Source organism: Magnolia sinica, chromosome 8, assembly GCF_029962835.1.
Source record: "Magnolia sinica isolate HGM2019 chromosome 8, MsV1, whole genome shotgun sequence".
NCBI lineage: Eukaryota > Viridiplantae > Streptophyta > Magnoliopsida > Magnoliales > Magnoliaceae > Magnolia > Magnolia sinica.
In genome coordinates this window covers 1122294-1143299 of record NC_080580.1, presented here as the reverse complement: position 1 = coordinate 1143299, position 21006 = coordinate 1122294, and the positions used below count along the sequence as shown (strand labels likewise).

The window sequence follows — 21006 nt, the reverse complement described above, 5'->3', positions numbered from 1 at the left end:
TCAGAATTTTTTTTTTTTTTCCTGGCTTGACCCATGAGCAGAGGACATGATTCCAAGCCCAGCCCACAAAATAACAATATAGTCCGAGATTGGTCTAGTCACACCAACAACGGTCTTGGCCAAGCTGTTAGGTCTTCAAAAGGATCGAAAGCAAAGGCTCAGCACAACCAGCTATTGGTTTGGATGGCATATAAGCATTATGGTCGGGTCCAGGATGGTTTCAACGGTGGACATTTCCATCCTGACCGTTTTCTGTCGTGTGACCCACCTGAGTTTTGGATCCGCCTGACTTTTAGACTCCTGTCCTAATGTGAGCATGAGAAACTGAAAGGCGGTGGATTTCTCACAGATATCACCGTGGGCACCACAGCGAACTTCCTTTACCACACAGCTTCCACCCACAAGGAACTTCCTTTTGAAAATTCGCATCCAATGTGGAAATTAATGTTTCATCAAAAATCTATTATTTTGGTTTTCCATGAATGGAAACTGTCTTTAAAATAATAAGAAAAATAAAAATAAAAATTAAATTAAAAAAACCTGCATTCAATCCCTCATATTAGCCCCAGGCCCTAAAATCATCTTGATGCGTGGGAGACCCTTGATTCTCACCGGGGCCCACCTTACTGCAGAACAGCGGGATTTTTATCATGATCCCTCATCCAGGTCAGATGAATGCTCTGGACGGGCCTGGATTCATTTTACAGAACATGATGGCCCCGAATGAAAATGAAGGCCTCTTTCAACTTGTCCTTGTTGTGGCTCACCTGAGTTTCCATTTTGGCAGTTTTTTGGGCTCAAGCGGCAAAAATCAGCTTAAACAGGAATTCAGGTGGGCCACAGAACAGGTACAAGTTGACAGGGGACTCCCACCTCAATTCTCATGGGGCCATCATGTTGCATGTACAGAATCCAGGCCTTTATCTGCTCTATACAAAGGTCAGGAAAAACATCAAACTGTTCTAACTTTCAGCAGGCTCCATTGAGAACAGGGGTGGGCATCCCTTCCCACTTTGCTCCCTGTGTTGTATCCCATAGAGTTTTCATTCAAACTGATTTTCTGGCCCTGGGTATAACCTGAGGGTACATAGCTGATGGACGGGTTAACTTGGATGGCATATCACAGCACGTGCACCAGATGGCATTGGTGCCAATGGAATGCTCTGTAAGACTTCTATTAGGTAGATCCCAAGTGATAAATAGTTTGGATGATCTGACCATTGGGTATTTAATCAAGCATACTGGAGATCCCACATCAGTTGTCACCCATTCATATATATAATTGGGTGGTTTGCTTGGATTATGTTACATATTCATATTTCTTTAGTTGGACATGGATTCTATCTAGTGTGTAAATTATTGAAGTAGTAGTTGTATTGAATTGAATTATTTCAAATCTTTTTTTCTATAAATACATGTCTTGGTCTACAACTTCATTGGCAGAAAACTCAAGTCTCATTTGAGATTCAGATGTAGAAGACTAGGTTACTATCAACCTAAAGAAGGAATGGCTTCCCATTACGTAAGAATTTGAGATTCAGATTCAATTATCTCTATAATCGATCCATGGATCAATCCTACATTCTGTACATAGTCTTACACCCACCTCAGTATAATATCCGTTCCTACGGAGAATGTAATGGCTCAGCACTCTTGCCAACAGTGCCATGCTTACCCTTCATCTAAAATGTCACACATGGCAAAGTACCTTGCTGATCAAAGATTGGTGTTATCTATACAAAGGTAAGAAACTTTTTTTTTTTTTTTTCAACCATTGTTTTCCTAGTCCAGTTAGCATGTGCAGAGATAATTTCCAGTGATATTTGTAGCAATTGAGATTTCATTCCTTGTGATCTAATTACAGTTAGTTTAGCAAGTTGAATACCTTTTTACATACGCATATGTGCATTTTCATGGTCTGTAACTATATCATCCATTACGTCAGATACTATCATGGTTTGATAGCTCCACCCATCTTGTTAGCTGTGCATCTACAAACATTTTGAAAACAGAGCAATGATCACATTCATCAGGCAAATGAACTTCCTCAGTAGGATGAAACCATTGGATCATATAATTTTATTTTATTTTTTATGCCAGATCCATAGTGAGACTTCTTGAATGAATACTTCATTATTCCAACAGCTAAACTGTTTCCTTAAGATTCTAATATCATCTGAAAATTTATGCAATGCATAATAGTAACCTAATATTATTCTTATTATAATAAGATGGTGTCTTTTTTCTTATTAAATTCATGATACAATCTCCCTTTCCCTAACACAAGATAAAACAAGGGGAAAGAAACACATCTTCCCAAATATTCAATATCAATACAAGCATATACTCTTTAGGCCAAGAATAAATATATCAAGAGCTTGTTTAGAGGAGTATTCAACAAACTCATTTTATTTTGAAATCTTTCTCAATATAACTACCAATAATCGCTTAGTAAGAATTGAAGGAGGACGAAGCTTCATATATTGTTTGCAACCTAACCTGTAGTCTCAATGAATACAAGTCCCTGATTTCATTCATTTTTGCAACAACGTATCTCATCTGCATTCTTTCTCTTGGAGATTCTGCGGAGCACCACACACCAATTTTAACCATTAAAATCAAGCAGTCACACATAAGTTCAAATTCTTCTACTAGCAATCGTGGATCAACAATCTCCATTATTCGTTCAGGCAAAGCCAACTTAGCAAAATGATGAAGCGTTAGATTGTCCTTAAACATCTCATCAGTTGGCTGCTTTCCAGTGATCATCTCCAATAGAAGGATTCCATAGCTGTAAGCATCTCCTTGTGTAGATGGTTTAACACCCATCGCATACTCTGTAATTCATACATAGCATATTGGAATGAAAGTGACCATTATATACAAATAATATCAAATGTTGAAGAGAGAGAGAGAGAGAGAGAGAGAGAGAGAGAGAGAGAGAGAGAGAGAGAGTATTCTACTGGAATAAGTAATTGGCATTTTTTCTATTCTAAGGATATATATATATATATATAGAGAGAGAGAGAGAGAGAGAGAGAGAGAGAGAGAGAGTATTCTACTGGAATAAGTAATTGGCGTTTCTTCTATTCTAAGGATCCAAATTTCTAACATCAATTGGTTCTTGTAAAGATTTTCTAATTGAACAAGACTCTACTACTTCAATGAAAGAACTCAGCTCTTCAATCATCAGGTGAACAAATGAGTTATTGTTATGATTTTTATGTAACACATCTCAATTGAAGCCATCATCAAAAAATTCCTGTGGGGTGCATGTGAGTACCACTTTCTATATCTAGATCTTTGAAATCAATAACATTTTGATGCCACCAAGTTTGAATCCACTGGGTGTTGGTCCTTCAAATCTGAGGTCATTTTTTTAAAACATGGATCCAGGTAAAATCAGGTTCAGGCAGCCATCAGGTCCTTGGACCTTTGTTTTGATTTAGGCTCAGGTCAGGTCTGAATCTTGTCTAGGTTAAGTACTTGACTCTCGATGCACTCAATACCAGACCACTACGGTAAGATGTTCCATTAATCAGCCACACACATGGGAAATTTTGAAAGCTTAGAGAAAATATAACTAGTGTTTCATGTTCAAGGTACATGTGGCTGATCAACATACACAGGTCTACCTATTCAACCCGGAAGCATAATGTTATCCCAGTGCATGTTTGAAATGGTCCCAGTTGGTGGATATGATTTTATGAGTGTGTCATGATTGCACGTGAATGATAATTGATGAGGTGTGAAAGTTACTTGATAGAAAAGAAAGCTTTGCATGTGAAAGTTCACATGCAACATCCAATGTCAACATTGCTCATCTAAGTAAATATATATTCACTATGTTAATTGATATCTATGCTACTTGAAGCTAGAAAGTTTACCACATGGGCAAACTAGTGCTAGCATGGTAAGTTTGTGAGTCCACTCATTAGGCAGAACAAATGTGCACTTTGAAAGAGTATATTCAGCATGCCTCTTAAAATTTCCCTAATGAGTGGACCACCCTTACTTTTGCACATGGTTGTCTTCGTGCAATAATTAATAACTTCTCCCCTCCCGAAAGCTGTAACATGTTTCATCTCTCAATACAATTACAACGTGTGTGCTCTCACCTTTTGCTCTGTAAGTGTGATGTGTGTGTGGAGAGAGAAGGTTAAAGTCCAACCGGTTGGACCACAAGCTATGGTTTACCCAATGGATTACTTCCAACCGATTAAGTGAATGTAACGTTTCAACCTTCCAATAGGCTGGGCCCACCATGATGATCACCTAGTGCAAATATCACTCCAATCTACTCATCATATTGGTCATACCTACAAAACAATGTCTGGCCATTGATAAATACAAAAATAGAAGGTTCACCCACTCAATTTGCGTATGTAGCTGATTTTTTTATAAAGAAAATTTTATGATGAGGCCAACCTATTGCACAGATTGAAAGTTAGAAGTATACGAAATGTTGAAAGTTGCCTGTTGGGTGGACTGTAACATGTGTTGGACTTGAGACCTTCTCCTGTGTAGAGAGAGAAGATCCAATGTCCAACCAGTTGGACCACAAGTTATGGTCCGCCCAACAAATAACTTCCAACCTATTAAGTTCATGCGACATGCAACTCATCCAATAGCTTGGCCTTGTGACAAGCATCACCTAGAGAAAAATTCATTCACATCATCCCATCAAAAAAGCTACATTTGTACTTTTCTACTTATCAATGGCTAGAGATTGCTTTCTATAGTGTAACTTACTCATGATGGAAGAATTCCACTAGGTGGAGCATAACTTGTAGTCCAACCAATTGGACACAAGACTTGCTCTCTATAACTTGTATTATATATAATAGAACATGGCTCTGATACCGATATAAGTTTTATATAGAGAGAGGAATTCTCACATGCGCACGAGTTCTCACTTCTCACGAGAACTCGTGAGAACTTTTTCAGAATTCATCTCCCATTGTATGAGCACAAAATCTGAACCGTCCATCTAATGCAGCACCCCAAGGCCCAGGGCCCAACTTTCACCCTGATCCAAAACTTTGGTGGCTCATAGCAAAAGGAAATAGTTTCTTGTGAGTCACACTACGGGAGACCCAACTCTGTTACAAAGGTGTTGGTGGCTTAGATGGCCCCCACCATGATATTTATGGGAAACCCACCCCAACCACAAGGTGTGTCACCCCATATTAAGTCCAAGGCCCAAAAATCATTCCCATCTATGATTCAGCTGGACCACACATTTCAAAATAATCTATAGGGCAACACTCCCCTCCAAACTGTTTCCCTTCAAGTGGCCCACCTGAATTGCAAATGGCATAACTTCCGGCCCCGAGCTTAAATTTTAGTAAACATGTCATCTAATGGTTGGATTGGATTTCATATTATCATCACGATGGGCCTTGTAAAAAATCTAGGGTTAATGTCTTTCTCCCCCATTGCTTCCTTTTGTGTGGCCCACCTGAACGACAGATCATTCTGATTCTTTGGCCCTTGTCGTGCTTCAGATGATGCATCTAATGGACAAAGCGGATTTCATATAAACACCATAGCTGGCCATGTAAAAATCAAGAGTGAGCATCTCTCCAACGGTTTCTCTCATAATGCCCTTCCTAAAACATGGGCCAGTCTAATATTTTGGCCTTGAGCCTAACATATGCATTTGTTGGATGAAATGGATTTCACATACGCACCGTGGTGGGGGCCACCCAAGGCCACCCTCACTTTGTTGGCATGTGATGTCTCCTACGAATAGACTAGGACTATATATAATATAAAAGGAAATAGATGAGATTGTTACCTGGAGCGATATACCCAGCAGATCCCATTATCACAACCGTCCTAGTTTGAGCAACCTCAGAGAATAACTTAGCAAGCCCGAAATCGCCCAAATGAGCCACCATATCATCATCAAGAAGAATGTTGCTCGGTTTTAGATCGCGATGAATGATTGATGTTTGGTCTAGGTAATCCAAAGCAGAAGCCACATCTATAGCTATGTTTAGCCTTTGAAGAAAGTTCAAGTTCCTCGGCTGCTGTTCCTGGCCATCTCTGTGCAACCACTTGTCTAGACTTCCATTGGGCATGTACTCATAAACTAGAGCTTTAAAATCATTACCCTTGAAATCAATGCTTGAGCAACATGTTAAGATCTTAACAATATTCCGATGCCTAATATTTCCCATGGTTTCGCATTCGGCCATGAAACCCCTCATAGCTCCTCGGCGTTCGAGGTTGAAGACTTTCACTGCTACTACATATCTGTAGCCATCTAGAGACCCTTTATATATAGCAGCAGTTCTCCCTGTGCCAACCAAATTGGTAGAAGAGAACCCATCCGTTGCTTTAAAGAGATCCGCATAAGATACGGTAATATAAGTATTCTTCATAGAAGGCACAGAACAAGGCTTCCTTCTCAACTTTCTTACCCAATAAAGAGTGGTAAAGAAGCATGATAGCGAAATTAGACACACCAAAACAATTATTGAGATTTTTACTTTCGATGCAAGAGACTTCCCCTGTTTAGAGCATGGACGCAATTGTAATCCTGGAATACCCCCACAAAGCTTACTATTTCCCACCACTGAAACTCGACTGATATTTCCGAAGACCCCTTGTTTTGGTAATTCACCCTCAAAATTGTTGAAGGATAGATTTAGATACTCTAGAACAAACTTTTCCAAGCCTTGTAGAATCCTTCCAGATAAGTTGTTGCGTGAAAGATCCAGGAGTCGAAGGCCTTTTAGACTAGTAAATGTTGGAGGAATTGATCCTTGGAACAAGTTCCCATCCAAACAGAGATACTCTAAGCTGAGACAATTGCCTAGCGGGCTTGGAATTTCGCCTGACAATTTGTTATTAGAAACACTGAATCTTCCAAGAGCATTTGAATAACTGACTTCGAATGGAAGATCGCCAGTAAAGGAGTTACTTTCAACACGGAGTTCAGTCAAAGAGGGAATGCTGAAAAGTGATCTGGGTAAGGTACCGCTCAAGTTATTATTGCCAAGGTGTATAAACTGCAAGAATGTAAAATTTCCAATGCTTGAAGGTACGGTTCCCCATAGATTGTTCCCAAACAAATCAAGTATGTACAATTGGGTGATATTGCCCAAGGAAGATGGAATTTCCCCTGATAATTCATTCCCACCCAAGGAAAGTTGTCTCACTTTGTTAAGTTTCCCAACACCAATGGGAATAGTACCTGTAAGAGAGTTGTACTCCATTCTCAGTGTTGTTAAGCTGACGAGATTCTGAATCCCAGATGGTATGCTTCCGAATATCCTGTTACTCCCTAACCAGAGTATTCTCAGCTGAGTTGAAAGATTACCCATGGATTCAGGCAATGAACCGCTGAGACAATTATCGCCTACATCCAATTCTTGTAATCTACTGCAATTGGTCAAAGAATCAAGAAAACTCAAATCATGAGCTTTTCCAATTCCAATTCGATTGCCCCCCAAATATAATTTGGTGAGACCCTTGAGGCTTCCAAAATTCATAGGCATGGATCCACTAAAACTGTTGTTAGCAAGTTTAATAAGTAAAAGCCCTGAAGCATTGGATAATGAAACTGGTATGGGTCCTGTGAATTGATTTCCTTCGACATAAAGCTGTTGGAGATTAGGAAGAGTGAGGCCTATGTTAGGTGGAAGGTTTCCTTGCAATCTGTTCCATCCTACGTCCAAACACTTAATAGAGGAGAGATTGTATAGCAGTGGCGGAATCGTACCTGAAACTTCATTTTCACTTATGCTAAGAAGCTCCAAGATTATCAACCGGCTGAGTTCATCCGGGATGCTGCCTTTCAGACTATTTCTTCGGAGATAAAGGTAAGTGAGAGACGAAAGGTTTCCAAGTGAAGGTGGTATGCTTCCTATAAGATTGTTGTGACCAAGGTCCAATCTTCTGAGATTCAATAGAGATCCGAACTCAGTTGGAATCCTCCCTGACAGCTGATTCCCATAAAGACAAAAGGCTTCGAGTTTCGAACAATGGGTGAGATTTGCTGAAATTTCACCAGTGAAAGTGTTATTGGTGAGACTGAGATACCGCAGGCGACGCAAACGGCCAATCTCTTCAGGAATCGTGCCGTGGAAGCTGTTGTTTGCGAGATTGATTATCCTGAGAAAGGAAAGGTTCCCAATGTAGGGAGAAATGGGGCCCACTAAGTTCTGGTCAGTGAGGTTCAAGGCGGTGACCCTATCAGGATGCCGTCGACCGCACGTGACACCTTTCCAGTGGCAGAAGTGAAGAGTATCATTCCAAGAACTCATGGAATGGAGAGGATCGTCGGTTATCATATGTTTGAAGTAAAGCAGAGCAAGGCGATCGGTTTCGTTGGAGAAATGAGCGGCAGATCCGAAGAAGCATGGAACGCCCATGGAAGAGATAAGGAGAAATGACCAAAATGCCCTTAGACTGATATGCGGAAGCTCCATTAGATGGAGTGTGTGAATGCTGGAATGGAAAGGAAAAGTGAGGAGACAGAGATGGAGCGGACGGCATTATGTTTATAAAATAAGATTAAATAAAAGCGTGTAAAATTATTAAAACTTCCATAAAAGTACACCTTGTATTTCCCACCTTCCGAGAAATAGCCCGTTCACAACAGACGCGGATTAGCTAAAGGTGGCATTCAATCACCACCGTTTCCTGTGATGTGGTCCACCTGGGATTTGGATCGATTTCGTTTTTTATTCCACGCCTCGAATGGGGTCGAATAATCAACGTGGCCACGCAGTATTCGCTTCCTCTGCATGTGTCAAACCGAATACATCACAGTGGACCCCACAGAGCACCAGCTAGGATCGAATCGGTCGTGGTAGGGGTAGGACGAAATCTGGATCACCCTACTCCATGGCTCATTCAATCTTGACCGTTCATCGGACCCGGAAAGTAAGTGTGCAGAAGTCAACCGTTCTTTTCCATATCATCCTAGGTGAAAATTGAAAAGAAAGGTAGGGAATTCATCCCATGCTGAAAGAAGTGTCCAGAGACGGAAACGGATTGGCTACTCACCCTGCCACTAGCCAATGGCTAGTGGTCGGTGCTCTGTGGGCCCCAACATGATGGATGTGTCTCATCCATGCCGTCCATCCATTTTTTTCAGATAATTTTATGGTATAAATCCAAAACTGAGGTAGATCAAGATCTCAAGTGGGACACACAGTGTTGATTGAACTCTCACCATTAAAAACTTCTTGAGGCTACAAAAGTTTTGGATCAAGCTGATATTTGTTTTTTACCTTCATCCAGGTCTGTATGACCTAATCTACAGGTTGGATGTCAAACAAACATTACTGTGAGCCCTAGGAGGTTTTTAATGGTAGACATTCAATCACTACTGTTTTCCCATGGTGTGGTCCACCTGAGATTTTGATCTGTCTTATTTTTATTCATGGGAATATTAAAATGATGTGTAAAAAAGGATGGACGGTGTGGATAAACCACATAGATCATGGTGGGGCCCACAGAGCACCGACCACTAGACCGCATATCCAGAGACAAGCATCCTATCTCTTATGCCAACGCTATACTGAAATCCTCCTGGCCTGGCCCATTTGGTAATTAACCATCATTTCATGGTAAAGCCAACAAAATCAAGGCCATGTCGAAATCTTCTTCTAAGTATCTCAACCTAAACTGGGTTAATTATCAATTAATCAGGCCCCGGGGTTGCACCTGGCTCCCGTTGGATGATGGTCCAAGGATCCCAACACTGGTCTTCACCTAGCTGTTAGGTCTTCAAGAAGGGTCAAAAGGGAAGGCCTAGCATAGCCAGCCATTGGCCCTAAAACTCGGGCCTAAGACCAAGCCAGGTTCCTCTAGGACCGAGGTTTAAACAAGGGTGCACTCAGACTAGGCTTGGTATATTGTCCAGCTGAGTTGCAGCCCAAAACCTTCATAATCAAAGTTTTAACGACATGAAATCAGTGATATCTATTAATTAAAGCATGTCAGGGATTATTAAATGATGCATAACAAGTCAAGTTTTCCCAAGTACCAAATCTAATTCTAAAATGAACCAGCCAAATTTCTTGCTCAAAGAGGACTACTTGGGATGCAATCCAGATAGAATGGGCTCGTGCTGACCCGTTGGATCAGGTTGCAGGTAAACCTGAGCCCAAACCAACCTCAAGAGGACCCAAGCTGCAACCCAAAAGTACCCAAACCCAACCTGATGACCTTGACAACCCAACCTGACCCAATCCAAAGACCTCTACAGCCCAACCTGACTCAACCCAAACTCAGGTTGCATTAATCAGTTTCGGATTGACCCAACTCAAGTTGCAGTTCTAAGTACTTGTCCAACAACTGATTTCTAAGTTATAATCCCTCCAACAGTGAGGACTTCGGAAGTTAGACATTGCCTGTGAAGGATGAAAATCCATGCCTGGAGGACTTGAAACTCAAGCTTTAGACTTAATCACTTTCATCCATGTACAATTCACATCTAAATAATTTACAAACAGCATCATCAGCTGCAGGACTGAGGAATGGATCCCAGGCAATGAACCCACCCAAATTGCAAGTGATGAGGATGGGCTATCTTATATGAGAGCAAGTGCATGATAAGAACCCAGTTCCGTACCACCTGACCTACAAACTTCCCACCATCACCATACGATAGAATAAAACAAATTGCAATCAGTGATGCAACACCCCAGTCTATATTATTTGGGGCTTTCAAGCTGAGAAATACCAACTTTCAGAATCCAGATGGTCTATCTCGGCATGCATTTAGGTTGGACATTTCCATATTTTGATGATTCTAACCATCTTGTTGGTGGTGTATCAACAGATATTTGAAAGTAGAGCAGTGTTTCACATTCATCAGGCAAAACAACATAATCTTTTAATGGGACTTAGTAGATGAATACTTCCTCAGGCAACTCTCCAGTGGGTATTGCTAAAGCACTTCATTGGATTGTAAAGGCATTTTGAAAAAGGGTTGAATAAAATGTTTTAGTGATTAAACATCTTAATGACCCAATAGTACTCTTATAGGAATAAGATGATGCCTTTGTCTCATTACATTCATGATACAATCTCCCTTTGACTCACATGAAATAAAACAAAAAAGAAGAAAAAAGAAAAAGAAAAAAAAGACATCTTGCTATATATTCACCATCAACACAAGCTCACTCCTAAGCTAAGACTAAATATATCTAGAGCTTATTAAAAAGTATTCAACAATCTTATTTTATTTTGAAATCTTTCTCAACATAACTACCAATAATAACTTAGTAATGATTAATGTAAGACGGACCTTCATCTAACAGTTGTGACCAAACTTTTTCTCTGTGAATCGCATTGCCAAGATACAAGTCCTTGATTGCATGCATTTCCGTGAGAACATCTTTAATATCCATTCGTTCTCTTGGAGATTCCGTGGAGCATATCACACCGATTCTGATCATTGAAATCAAGCAGTCACCCATTCTATTTCTTCTATCGATATGATTTCTGTTGCTTTGAGTAACTTCTGCTTCTGCTTCAAGCAGTCGTGGATCAACAATCTTCATTACTTGTTCGGGCAAAGCCAATTTAGCGAAATGATGAAGGGTTAGATTGTTCTTAAACATGTCATTAGTTGGCCCCTTTCCAGTGATCATCTCCAATAGAAGGATTCCATAGCTGTAAACATCTCCTTGTGTGGATGGTTTACCTCCCATCGCATACTCTACAATTCATGTTCACATATAAGCAACCATTTAGATACAAAAAGTTAAATTTTGAGAGAGAGACAGATGAGAGGGAATATTCTATTTGAACAAGTAATTTGCATTTTTACTATTCTATGGATCCAAATTTCTAACATCAATTGGTGTGCTATGAGCTTGAAGGTTCTTGCAGTGACGTTCTACATTGAACAAGACTTTACTACTCCATTGAAAGAACTCAGCTCCTCAGTCATCAAGTGATTATATGAGTTATTGTATGATTTTTATGTAACACATCTCAACTAAATCCATCATTAGAGAAGAATTCCTCACACCTCATTATGGCGTGATTCATGTGAGGTGCAAGTGAGCACCGCTTTTGTATATCTAGAACTTTGAAATTGAAGTAGGGAAGAGTGTGGAAAAGGGAAGAGAAAGATCACCATACGTCTTCCTTAAGTGCATAAAACCTTGAATCCACAGAGAGAGAGAGAGAGAGAGAGAGAGAGAGAGAGAGAGAGAGAGCAAACTCAAGTCTATTAAGTAATGTGTAATTGTGTGATAATGTCCATCAACTCTCGATTACTCTCTTAATAAAGCAAAAAATAAACTAAAATTTGTAATTACCAAAAATAGCAAAATTCTAACCCTAACAAAAGTCTTAATTCTAGTAAAACTCTTCTAAAGACTAATTTTAAAAATAAAAATTCTAGATAAACTTTTTGCTAGAAGCATGATTACAATTTATTTCTAAAAAAGGAAAAAATTCTAAAATTCTAGAAAAAAAGGAAATACGACAAAAATAAAAAATACTAAAAATAGAATATGTTTTTTTTTTCTAAAATCCCATTTTTGGACTGGAAGCGACCATTTTCTCGCGAAATGGACTGACGTGACCATTAAATGGGTTGGTTGGCTCCGGATGTCCTATTCCAGTCAAAATTCCTAGGTTGTGGGTCCCGTTACGATACTTGGATCAAAAGTTATGGCCAATTTACGGTTCAACTTCTTTTAGCCAACCACATGAAGAATGTATCTCTGCCATGTCCTACATCAGACCCCTCTACTTAGAAAAAAATTCGTCGTTGAGTTACGCAAGGGACTTGGCTCATGATATTGGCACTGATGTTCATCAACATTTTCCTTATACTTTGCATTAGGTTCCTAAGTTGGCACAGTACATTTACTCAAGCTCTCCTTGACTTGACTCTTATGAATCAGTTCTTCCACTTATACCTGCAAGATCTCACGTTCTTTCCGTGGGCAATTACGCAAACTTGCCCTTAGGACAAGATCAATATGGTTTTGTATATCTCGCATTGGAGGTAACTCCTTAGGAAGTTCATCAGACACAATCACCTTGAACTCCTGCAACACTAGTTTCAAATCCTTTGGGATGTTCATGGGCTCCGCATCCTTTTCCTTTTCAACTAATGCATTTATCTCTCATGTCTCCTCAAATTGTATGGCGAAATCTTAATCGGTTATGAGAGAATGCTCTTCCATTTTAAAAGTCTTGGGTTGGTTCTCCATTTCCATAGGTGTGAGGATAATTTTTCTACCATCTTTACAAAAATAAATATATCATCCTGACCTCTATACGCAGTATCACGATCGTACATGTGACAAGCTGACGCATCCATCACGTCACACACTATTTTGTCCTTATATTAATATTTACCAATGGAGAAGGGAATACGGCATTGCTCAGTTACATTTGTTTTGATGACTTCCTTGATCCATCCAACTATATACGGAGAAGGGTGCATTTCTGTCTCTAGTTACAACTTTTTCACCATCAACTTTGAAACAAGATTCTCCCTATTCCTACCATCTATGATCACATCACAAACCCTTTAGTTCACGGTGCACCTTGTTTGAAAGATGTTGTGCCGCTATAAATTTATTTCCTCCTTTGGTGTGTACAATAGCTTCCTCACGATCAGAGTAGTGACTTATGATTTACCATTATTAGGTGACAGCTGTGATGCATCACCAATGACGCATCACGAAATGATGGTCACGAGCTCTATTGCCGATCTTATGTTGCTCATTATTACGAGCATGGATCTGTCTTACAACTTTTGTCAAACAGTCAATCACTGTTTGCAATCTTTATATGGCTTGCCGATTCTTCCGCTAGTATGTTACCTAGAGCACCGCCCATGAAAAATCTCGTTTTTGAGCTAGAAGCGCGCATTTTCTCGCAAAATGGATTGACGCAACCATTAAATGGGTCAGTTGGCCGTAGATGGCATGTTCTAATCAAAGTTCATAAGCCATGCCTCCCGTGATGATACCCGGATCAAAAGTTATAGCCAATTTACAGTTCACCTTCTTTTGGTCCAACCATACAAAGAATGTATCTCTGCCACGTCCTACGTCAGCAATCAGTAAGATTTTGTTGCTATTGAGTTTGAATCTTGCCAAATGTGGTTCCTTCAAAATCTGAGGCCATTTTTAAAAACTTGGATCCAAATAAAATCAGGCTCGGGTAACCATTCGATTTGATTTTGGCTCAAGTCAGGTCCGAAGCTGGTATAGGTCAAGTGCTTGACTAGGCCCACCTGATTCATGGATTAGATTGCACACATGTACCAATTTTACACATGCATGGTGTGTAACAGGCTCTCGTACAATTCTTGTAGCTTAGCAAACTTCATTTCACTTGATGTGCAAATGCAATCCAGGCCATATAGACCCTTCATCTGTCTTAGATGAGAGGTGGGCTAAAAATCAAACTTTTTTGTAACACACACTCGCCCACACCCCACACACTCACGCAACCACTCACACTACATGGGCATACGATCCCTAGTCTAAGTGTTGAAACTCATGTAAGTCTACCACTGAGCCATGCATGGAGACCCAGCTAAAAAAATCAAACTGTTTTGCAACTCAGGTAGACCCCGATGAAAATCAAGGGTAGGCATCTCCTCCCACTTTGTTGTGTCCCACCACCTTTTTAGGCCCTAGGATCACGAGGTAATTCATCCAGTGGATGGATTACATTTTGTACACACATCATATGGGATGAGGGTCTTTTTAGGTAATATGATATCGAATTGGAGACCTCATGTATGTGTTCCCAAAGGTTCGCACTGAGTTCTTGTGAGAACTGGCTCTAGGGAGAAAACTTCATACACACATATGACAAATGCTCACATCTAACTAGCTGGCATGTTGGGCCCAGCACGGTTTTGGTTTGATAACTTCCCTGCCCATTTAGGTTGTCCCACCAAGAAAATGGTACTAGTGTTCCACATTCAATGTACAAGATTAGCCTACATGATCATAAGAACGACAAGGCCAAGGCAACACACTTGCTAGAGCCCACCTAAAGAACATATATGCCTTAGTCATATGTGGAGCATAAAAAAACCAAAGCCATTCAACAGTTGGGATATACTAAAAAAAATACCAGACCAATATTATAGTAAGAAGTTCTATTAATCAGCCATAGACCGGAAACTTTGAAAGCTTAGAAATACATGACCCGGGATAAAAACAAGGATAGTCCACCCATCAGGCAACCTGAGCCATCCAAACTAAGGAATAGAGTAGATGGTCTGACTCATAATAAGTTTGTGGCTAGCCTAATGTTTCCATTGGTCTATTGTTCACACATGGTGATATTTATAGCGTACCCACCTTTTATATGGCTCATATTATCCACACAAGTGATAGATTGATGAGGTGTGAAAGTTTATTGTAGGAAAAGAATTACATGTGAAAGTTCACATGCACCATCCAATGTCAATTCTGCTCATCTAAATAAATATATTCTCACTATATTAATTGATATCTATGGTAGTTGAAGCCTTAGAATAGTTTCCTAACTATTCAAAATAAGGAGTTTACCATGCAGGCAAAATATATAGCACTAGCATGGTAAATTTGTAAGAGATGCAATTTTGAAATGCTTTTAAAGTAAACAATATGCAAAAGTCAGACAGTCCACTCAATGTGCAGGCCAAATGTGTGCCTTGAATGAGTATATTGGGCATGCCTCTTAAAATGAGTGGACCAGCCTTACTTTTGCAAATGATTATCTTCATGCTGGGGGCTACCTTGTCCCACATACTCAAGTAAGCATTTGTAAAGGTATGTTTGGGGCTAAAATACCTTTTGGAAATAATTGACAACTTCTCCCCTCCCAAAAGCTGTAACATGTTTCATCTCTTGGTACAGTTAAAGGGGTGTGCTCTTACCTTTTGCTCTCTGTGTGGTATGTGCGTGTGGATATAGAGAAAGATGGTTGGAAACAGATAACTTCCAACTTATTAAGTGAATGTAACATCAAAACCTTCTAATAGGTTGGGCCCACTATGAGGATCAACCCAGTGCAAAAATCAGCCCATTTCTCCATTTTTTTAAAAATAAATAAAAGGTGGGAGCTCACCATCTATAAGTGTGTTGATGAGAAAACAGATTGTACAGACATTTGGGTGGGCTTCATGTAAACTTCAAACTCACCTATTTTATAGAGCCACAAACTATAACCACAACATTTGCAAAAACAGAGCCTGGCTCCAAATCAGGAAGTAGATGCGCCAGCAGCAAAAACAGCTCTGCTCAACAAAATCAGCCCATCTACTCATCACGTAGTTAAATACCAAAATAGAAACGTTGACTGCTCAATTAGTGAATGTAGCTGATTTTTGCATAAGGAAATCCTCGTGATGGGCCAACCTATTGCACAGATTGGATGTTGGAAGTAAATGAAAGGTTGAAAGTTCACCGTTGAATGTAGCTGATTTTTGCACGAGGAAATCCTCACGATGGGGCCAACCTATTGCACAGGTTGTATTTTGGAAGTACATGAAAGGTTTAAAGTTATCTGTGGGGTGGACTATAACCTGTGGTACAACTGGCTGAACTGTAGACCTCATACACTCATATACAGACACATGGTCTCTTGTGAGCGAGAGTGCAAGAGACATCCATGCGTGTAACAGGGTTGGCAGCTCAGGTGGGCTCCATCATGATTTTTATGTAAAATCCAGTTCAATCATCAGGTGTGTCATCCGATATTAGTTATAAGGCCAAGAAATCATCCCCGTCCATAATTCAGGTGAACCACACCATCAAAAACAATATACAAGGCAACAGTTGCCCTCCAAACTGTTTCCCTTCAAGTGGCCCACCTGAATCACGGATGGGCCTATTTTGGCCCTCAATGTTAAACTTTAGTGTGCCATCTACTGGTTGGAGTGGGTTTCATATTATCATCAAGATGGGCCACGTAAAAATCCAGGATGTAGGTCTCTCTCCCATTGTTTCCTTTGGTTTGGCCCACATAAATCACGGGTCAAACTGATTTCTTGGCCCTGGAGGTAACTCAGGATGATACATCTAATGGTCGGAGTGGATTTCATGTAAACACCATAGAGGGCCATGTAAAAAATCAAAGGTGGCCATCCTCTCCCCCAACTGTTTCCCTTAGTATGTCCCACCTAAATCATGGACTAGTCTTATTTTTGGGCCTTGGGCCTAACATGGGTTCATGCATATGTTGGTTGAAGTGGATTTCACATGCACATCACGGTGGAGCCCATCTGAGCTTCTACATAGGACTCTATATAATATAAAAGGAAATAGATGAAATTGTTACCTGGAGCGATGTACCCAACAGAGCCCATCATCACAACCGTCCTAGTTTTAGCAACCTCAGCTAATAACTTGGCAAGCCCGAAATCACCCACACGAGCAACCATGGCACCGTCAAGAAGAATGTTGCCTGGCGTTATATCTCGATGAATGATCGACCTTCGGCAGAGATAAACCAAAGCAGAAGCCACATCGATAGCTATGTTTAGCCTTTCACTGAAATTCAAGTTTCTCCAAAGCGGTTCGCGGCCATCTGTGTGCAACCACTTGTCCAGACTTCCATGAGGCATATACTCATAAACTAGAGCTTTGAAATCAAGGCCCTTAAAATCAATGCTTGAGCAACAAGTTAAGATCCTAACAATATTCGGATGCCTGATATTTCTCATGGCTTCGCATTCGGACATGAAGCCCCTCATAGCTCCTTGTCGTTGGAGGTTGAAGACTTTTACTGCTACTATAGGTTCATAACGATCCAGAAACCCTTTATATACAGCACCATATCTCCCAGTCCCAACCAAATTGGCAGAAGAGAACCCATCTGTTGCTTTCAAGAGCTCTGCATAAGACACGTTCGTAAAAAGATCCACGGCAGAAGGCACAGCTAAAGGTTTCCTTCTCAACTTATCTCCACAGAAGCCTCAGCAGAAGGTTTCCTTCTCGCCTTTCTTACCCAATAAAGAGTGGTAAAGAAAGATGTTATTGAAAGAAGACACAGGACAACAATTATTGAGATTTTTACTTTCAAAGCAAGAGACCTCCCCTGTTTCTTGAAATCTTGGCTAGGACATGGAGGCAGTCGTAAATATTTAATACCCCCACAAAGCTTAATATTTCCAAGCACTGAAACTGCACTGGCATTTCGAAAGACCCCTTGTTCTGGTAATTCACCCTCAAAATTATTGAAAGACAGATTTAGATACTCTAGAGCAAGAAGCTTCCCCAGATATTTTGGAATCTCCCCAGACAAGTTGTTTTGTGAAAGATCCAGGGATTGAAGGCCTCTTAGAGTAGTAAATGTTGGAGGAATTGTTCCTTGAAAGAAGTTCCCATTCAACCTGACATCCTCTAGACTGAGACAAGTGCCTAGGGTGCTTGGAATTTCGCCTGACAATTTGTTCCGAGAAACATCGAATCTTCCAAGAACTTTCAAGTAATCGACTTCCAATGGTAGATAACCAATAAAAGAGTTATTGCCAAGATTAAGATAAATCAAAGAGGGAATGCTGAAAAGTGGTGCAGGTAAGGGACCGCTTAAGTTATTATTTTGGAGGTATAGAAACTGCAAGTTTATACAATTTCCAATACTTGAAGGTACGCTCCCCCTTAGATTGTTTCCAAACAAATCGAGTCGGAACAATTGGCTAATATTGCCCAAGGAAGATGGAATTGTCCCTGATAAATGATTTCCACCAAAGTCAAGTCGTCCGATCTTGTTAAGCTTCCCAACACCCATAGGAATAGGACCTCTTAGAAAGTTAGACCCCATATCCAATAGCGTTAAGCCGACAAGATTCTGAATCCCAGATGGGATGCTTCCAAATATTCTATTACCTCCTAACAAGAGGATCGTCAGCTGGGTGGAAAGATTCGCCATGGAGTCAGGTAACGAACCACTGAGACGGTTATTGCTTACATCCAATTCTTGTAACTCACTGCAATTGGTCAAATAATGGAGAAAACTCAAGTCATTAGTCCCAATTCCAAGTTGATTGCTGCCCAAAAATAACCTGCTGAGACCGCTCAGTCTTGAAAAACTCGGAGGCACAGATCCACTAAACCCATTGTAACCAAGGTCAATAAGTGCAAGGCTCGAGGAATTGGACAACGAAACTGGTATGGGTCCTGTGAATTGGTTTGTTCGGGCATAAAACACTTGGAGATTAGGAAGAGTGAGGCCTAAGTTAGGTGGAAGGTTTCCATGCAATCTGTTCGATCCCACGTCCAAAGAGTTCATAGAGGAGAGATTGAATAGGCAGGGAGGAATCGTACCTGACAGTTCATTTCGACCTATGCCAAGAATCTCTAAGTTCACCAATTGACAAAGGTCATCTGGGATGCTGCCCTCCAAACTATTTGTTGAAAGAAGAAGAACCGTGAGAGAGGAAAGGTTTCCAAGCTCAGTTGGAATTCTCCCTGCGAGCTGATTCCCATAAAGATCAACGGCTTTGAGTTTCAAACAGTGGGTCAGATTTGCTGGAATTTCTCCGATGAATGTGTTATTGGTGAGACTGAGATACCGCAGGCGACGCAAACGGCCTATCTCTTCAGGAATCGTCCCGTGGAAGCTGTTCTTTGCGAGATTGATTATCCTGAGGAATGTGAGGTTCCCAATGAAGGGAGAGATGCGGCCCACCAAGTTCTGGCTGGTGAGGTTCAAGGCGGTGACTCTCTGAGGATGCCGGAGACCACCGCATGTGATTCCTTGCCAGTAGCAGAAGTGGAGAGTATCGTTCCAAGAGCTCAAGGAATTGAGAGGATCGTCGGTTACCAGATCTTTGAAGCGGAGCAAAGAAAGGCGATCCGTTTCGTTGGAGAAGTTAGCGGCAGATCCGATGAAGCATGGAACTTGAATGGAACAGAGAAGGATGGCACTGATTAGAAATAACCAAATTGCCCTTGTTAGGCTCATGGGCAACAGCTCCATCATTGAGTTTCCTGAATGCAGGAAAGTGAGAAGGGTCGGTCGATGACTTGTCCAAGCTATAGTAATAACCAAATTGCCCTTGTTAGGGTCATGGGCAAGAGAGGATAGTCATAGGACCCAATCTGGGTACTAACTTTAGACTACTGAGTAAACTCTATAAGGCCCACGGTGGATGTATGTGTCTTATTTATTTTGTCCATCCATTTTAGGACATGAGTGTAAAATTGAAACACATGGAAAAGCTCTACTGAATCACACCACAGGAAATTGTGGGGCTAATGACATCCGTTGAAACCTTATTAGGGCCCAACTGACCTATGAAGTTCCCATTATACAAATGGAAGAAACCAAATTGCAATCAGTGATGCAACACCGGTTATACTATCGGGCTTTCAACATGAGGGGATGACAATTTTCATAATCAAGATTTGTCGAACATTAACATCAGCAGTAACAGTTAAATGGGTGAATGTCTCAACTAATTCATGTCACACAGCCTCCTAAACTGGGCTATTGATCAATCAATCAGGCCCTAGAGTTGCAACTGGCCTGCGCTGCTTCAGATTTTTTTGCTTGGAGCAGAAGACTGATTCCAAGCCCAGCCCACAATATAACAATATAGTGTGAGATTGGTCCAGTCACACCAACAACGGTCTTGGCCAAGCTGTTAGGTCTTAAAAGGGATCGAAAGCAAAGGCTCAGCACAACCAGCTATTGGTTTGGATGGCATATAAGCATTATGGTCGGGTCCAGGATGGTTTCAACGGTGGACATTTCCGTCCTGACCTTTTTCTGTCGTGTGACCCACCCGAGTTTTGGACCCGCCTGACTTTTTAACTCCTGTCCTAATGTGAGCATGAGAAACTGAAAGGCGGTGGATTTCTCACAAATATCACCGTGGGCACCATAGCGAACTTCCTTTTCCACATAGCTTCCACCCACAAGGAACTTCCTTTTGAAAATTCGCATCCAATGTGGAAATTAATGTTTCATCAAAAATCTATTATTTTGGTTTTCCATGAACGGAAACTGTCTTTTAAAAAAAAATTAAAAAAAAAAACCTGCATTCAATCCCTCGTATTA

The 21006-nt window shown here is 40.7% G+C and overlaps 2 protein-coding genes across 5 annotated transcripts; both read right to left on the bottom strand.

Annotated features, from left to right (window-relative positions):
- Window positions 1-2202: 2202 nt before the first annotated feature.
- LOC131252543 (probable LRR receptor-like serine/threonine-protein kinase At3g47570) lies at window positions 2203-8715 on the bottom strand. Its single transcript, XM_058253134.1, has 2 exons — window positions 5801-8715; window positions 2203-2837 (listed from the first exon to the last, which is right to left on the bottom strand). The coding sequence occupies exons 1-2, from the start codon at window positions 8439-8441 to the stop codon at window positions 2449-2451; spliced, it is 3030 nt and encodes a 1009-aa protein (XP_058109117.1). The 5' UTR covers window positions 8442-8715; the 3' UTR covers window positions 2203-2448.
- A 2273-nt stretch (window positions 8716-10988) lies between these two features.
- Window positions 10989-19962, bottom strand: LOC131252544 (probable LRR receptor-like serine/threonine-protein kinase At3g47570). Of its 4 annotated transcripts, none has more exons than XR_009174526.1 (2): window positions 17281-19262; window positions 10989-11686 (listed from the first exon to the last, which is right to left on the bottom strand). XR_009174526.1 is itself a non-coding variant. In XM_058253135.1 (2 exons), exons 1-2 carry the CDS (start codon window positions 19924-19926, stop codon window positions 11247-11249), a joined length of 1098 nt encoding a protein of 365 aa, XP_058109118.1. In that variant the 5' UTR covers window positions 19927-19962; the 3' UTR covers window positions 10989-11246. The 4 variants fall into 4 exon arrangements, 2 of the variants coding, with proteins under 2 accessions (XP_058109118.1, XP_058109119.1); XM_058253135.1 differs by lacking the exon at window positions 17281-19262 and adding an exon at window positions 19269-19962; XM_058253136.1 differs by having other exon boundaries at window positions 17281-19250.
- Between the last annotated feature and the right edge of the window lie 1044 nt (window positions 19963-21006).

What these genes read in the sequence shown, in the direction of transcription:
- LOC131252543 (XM_058253134.1), bottom strand. Translation starts at nt 8,441, where the DNA reads ATGGAGCTTCCGCATATCAGTCTAAGGGCATTTTGGTCATTTCTCCTT. An exon ending in TGCTGGGTATATCGCTCCAG is followed by an intron (nt 2,838 to 5,800) that starts GTAACAATCTCA and finishes TATGAATTACAG; the next exon opens with AGTATGCGATGGGTGTTAAA.
- LOC131252544 (XM_058253135.1), bottom strand. Translation starts at nt 19,926, where the DNA reads ATGATGGAGCTGTTGCCCATGAGCCTAACAAGGGCAATTTGGTTATTT. An exon ending in AGGTCGAAATGAACTGTCAG is followed by an intron (nt 11,687 to 19,268) that starts GTACGATTCCTC and finishes CATGAATTGTAG; the next exon opens with AGTATGCGATGGGAGGTAAA.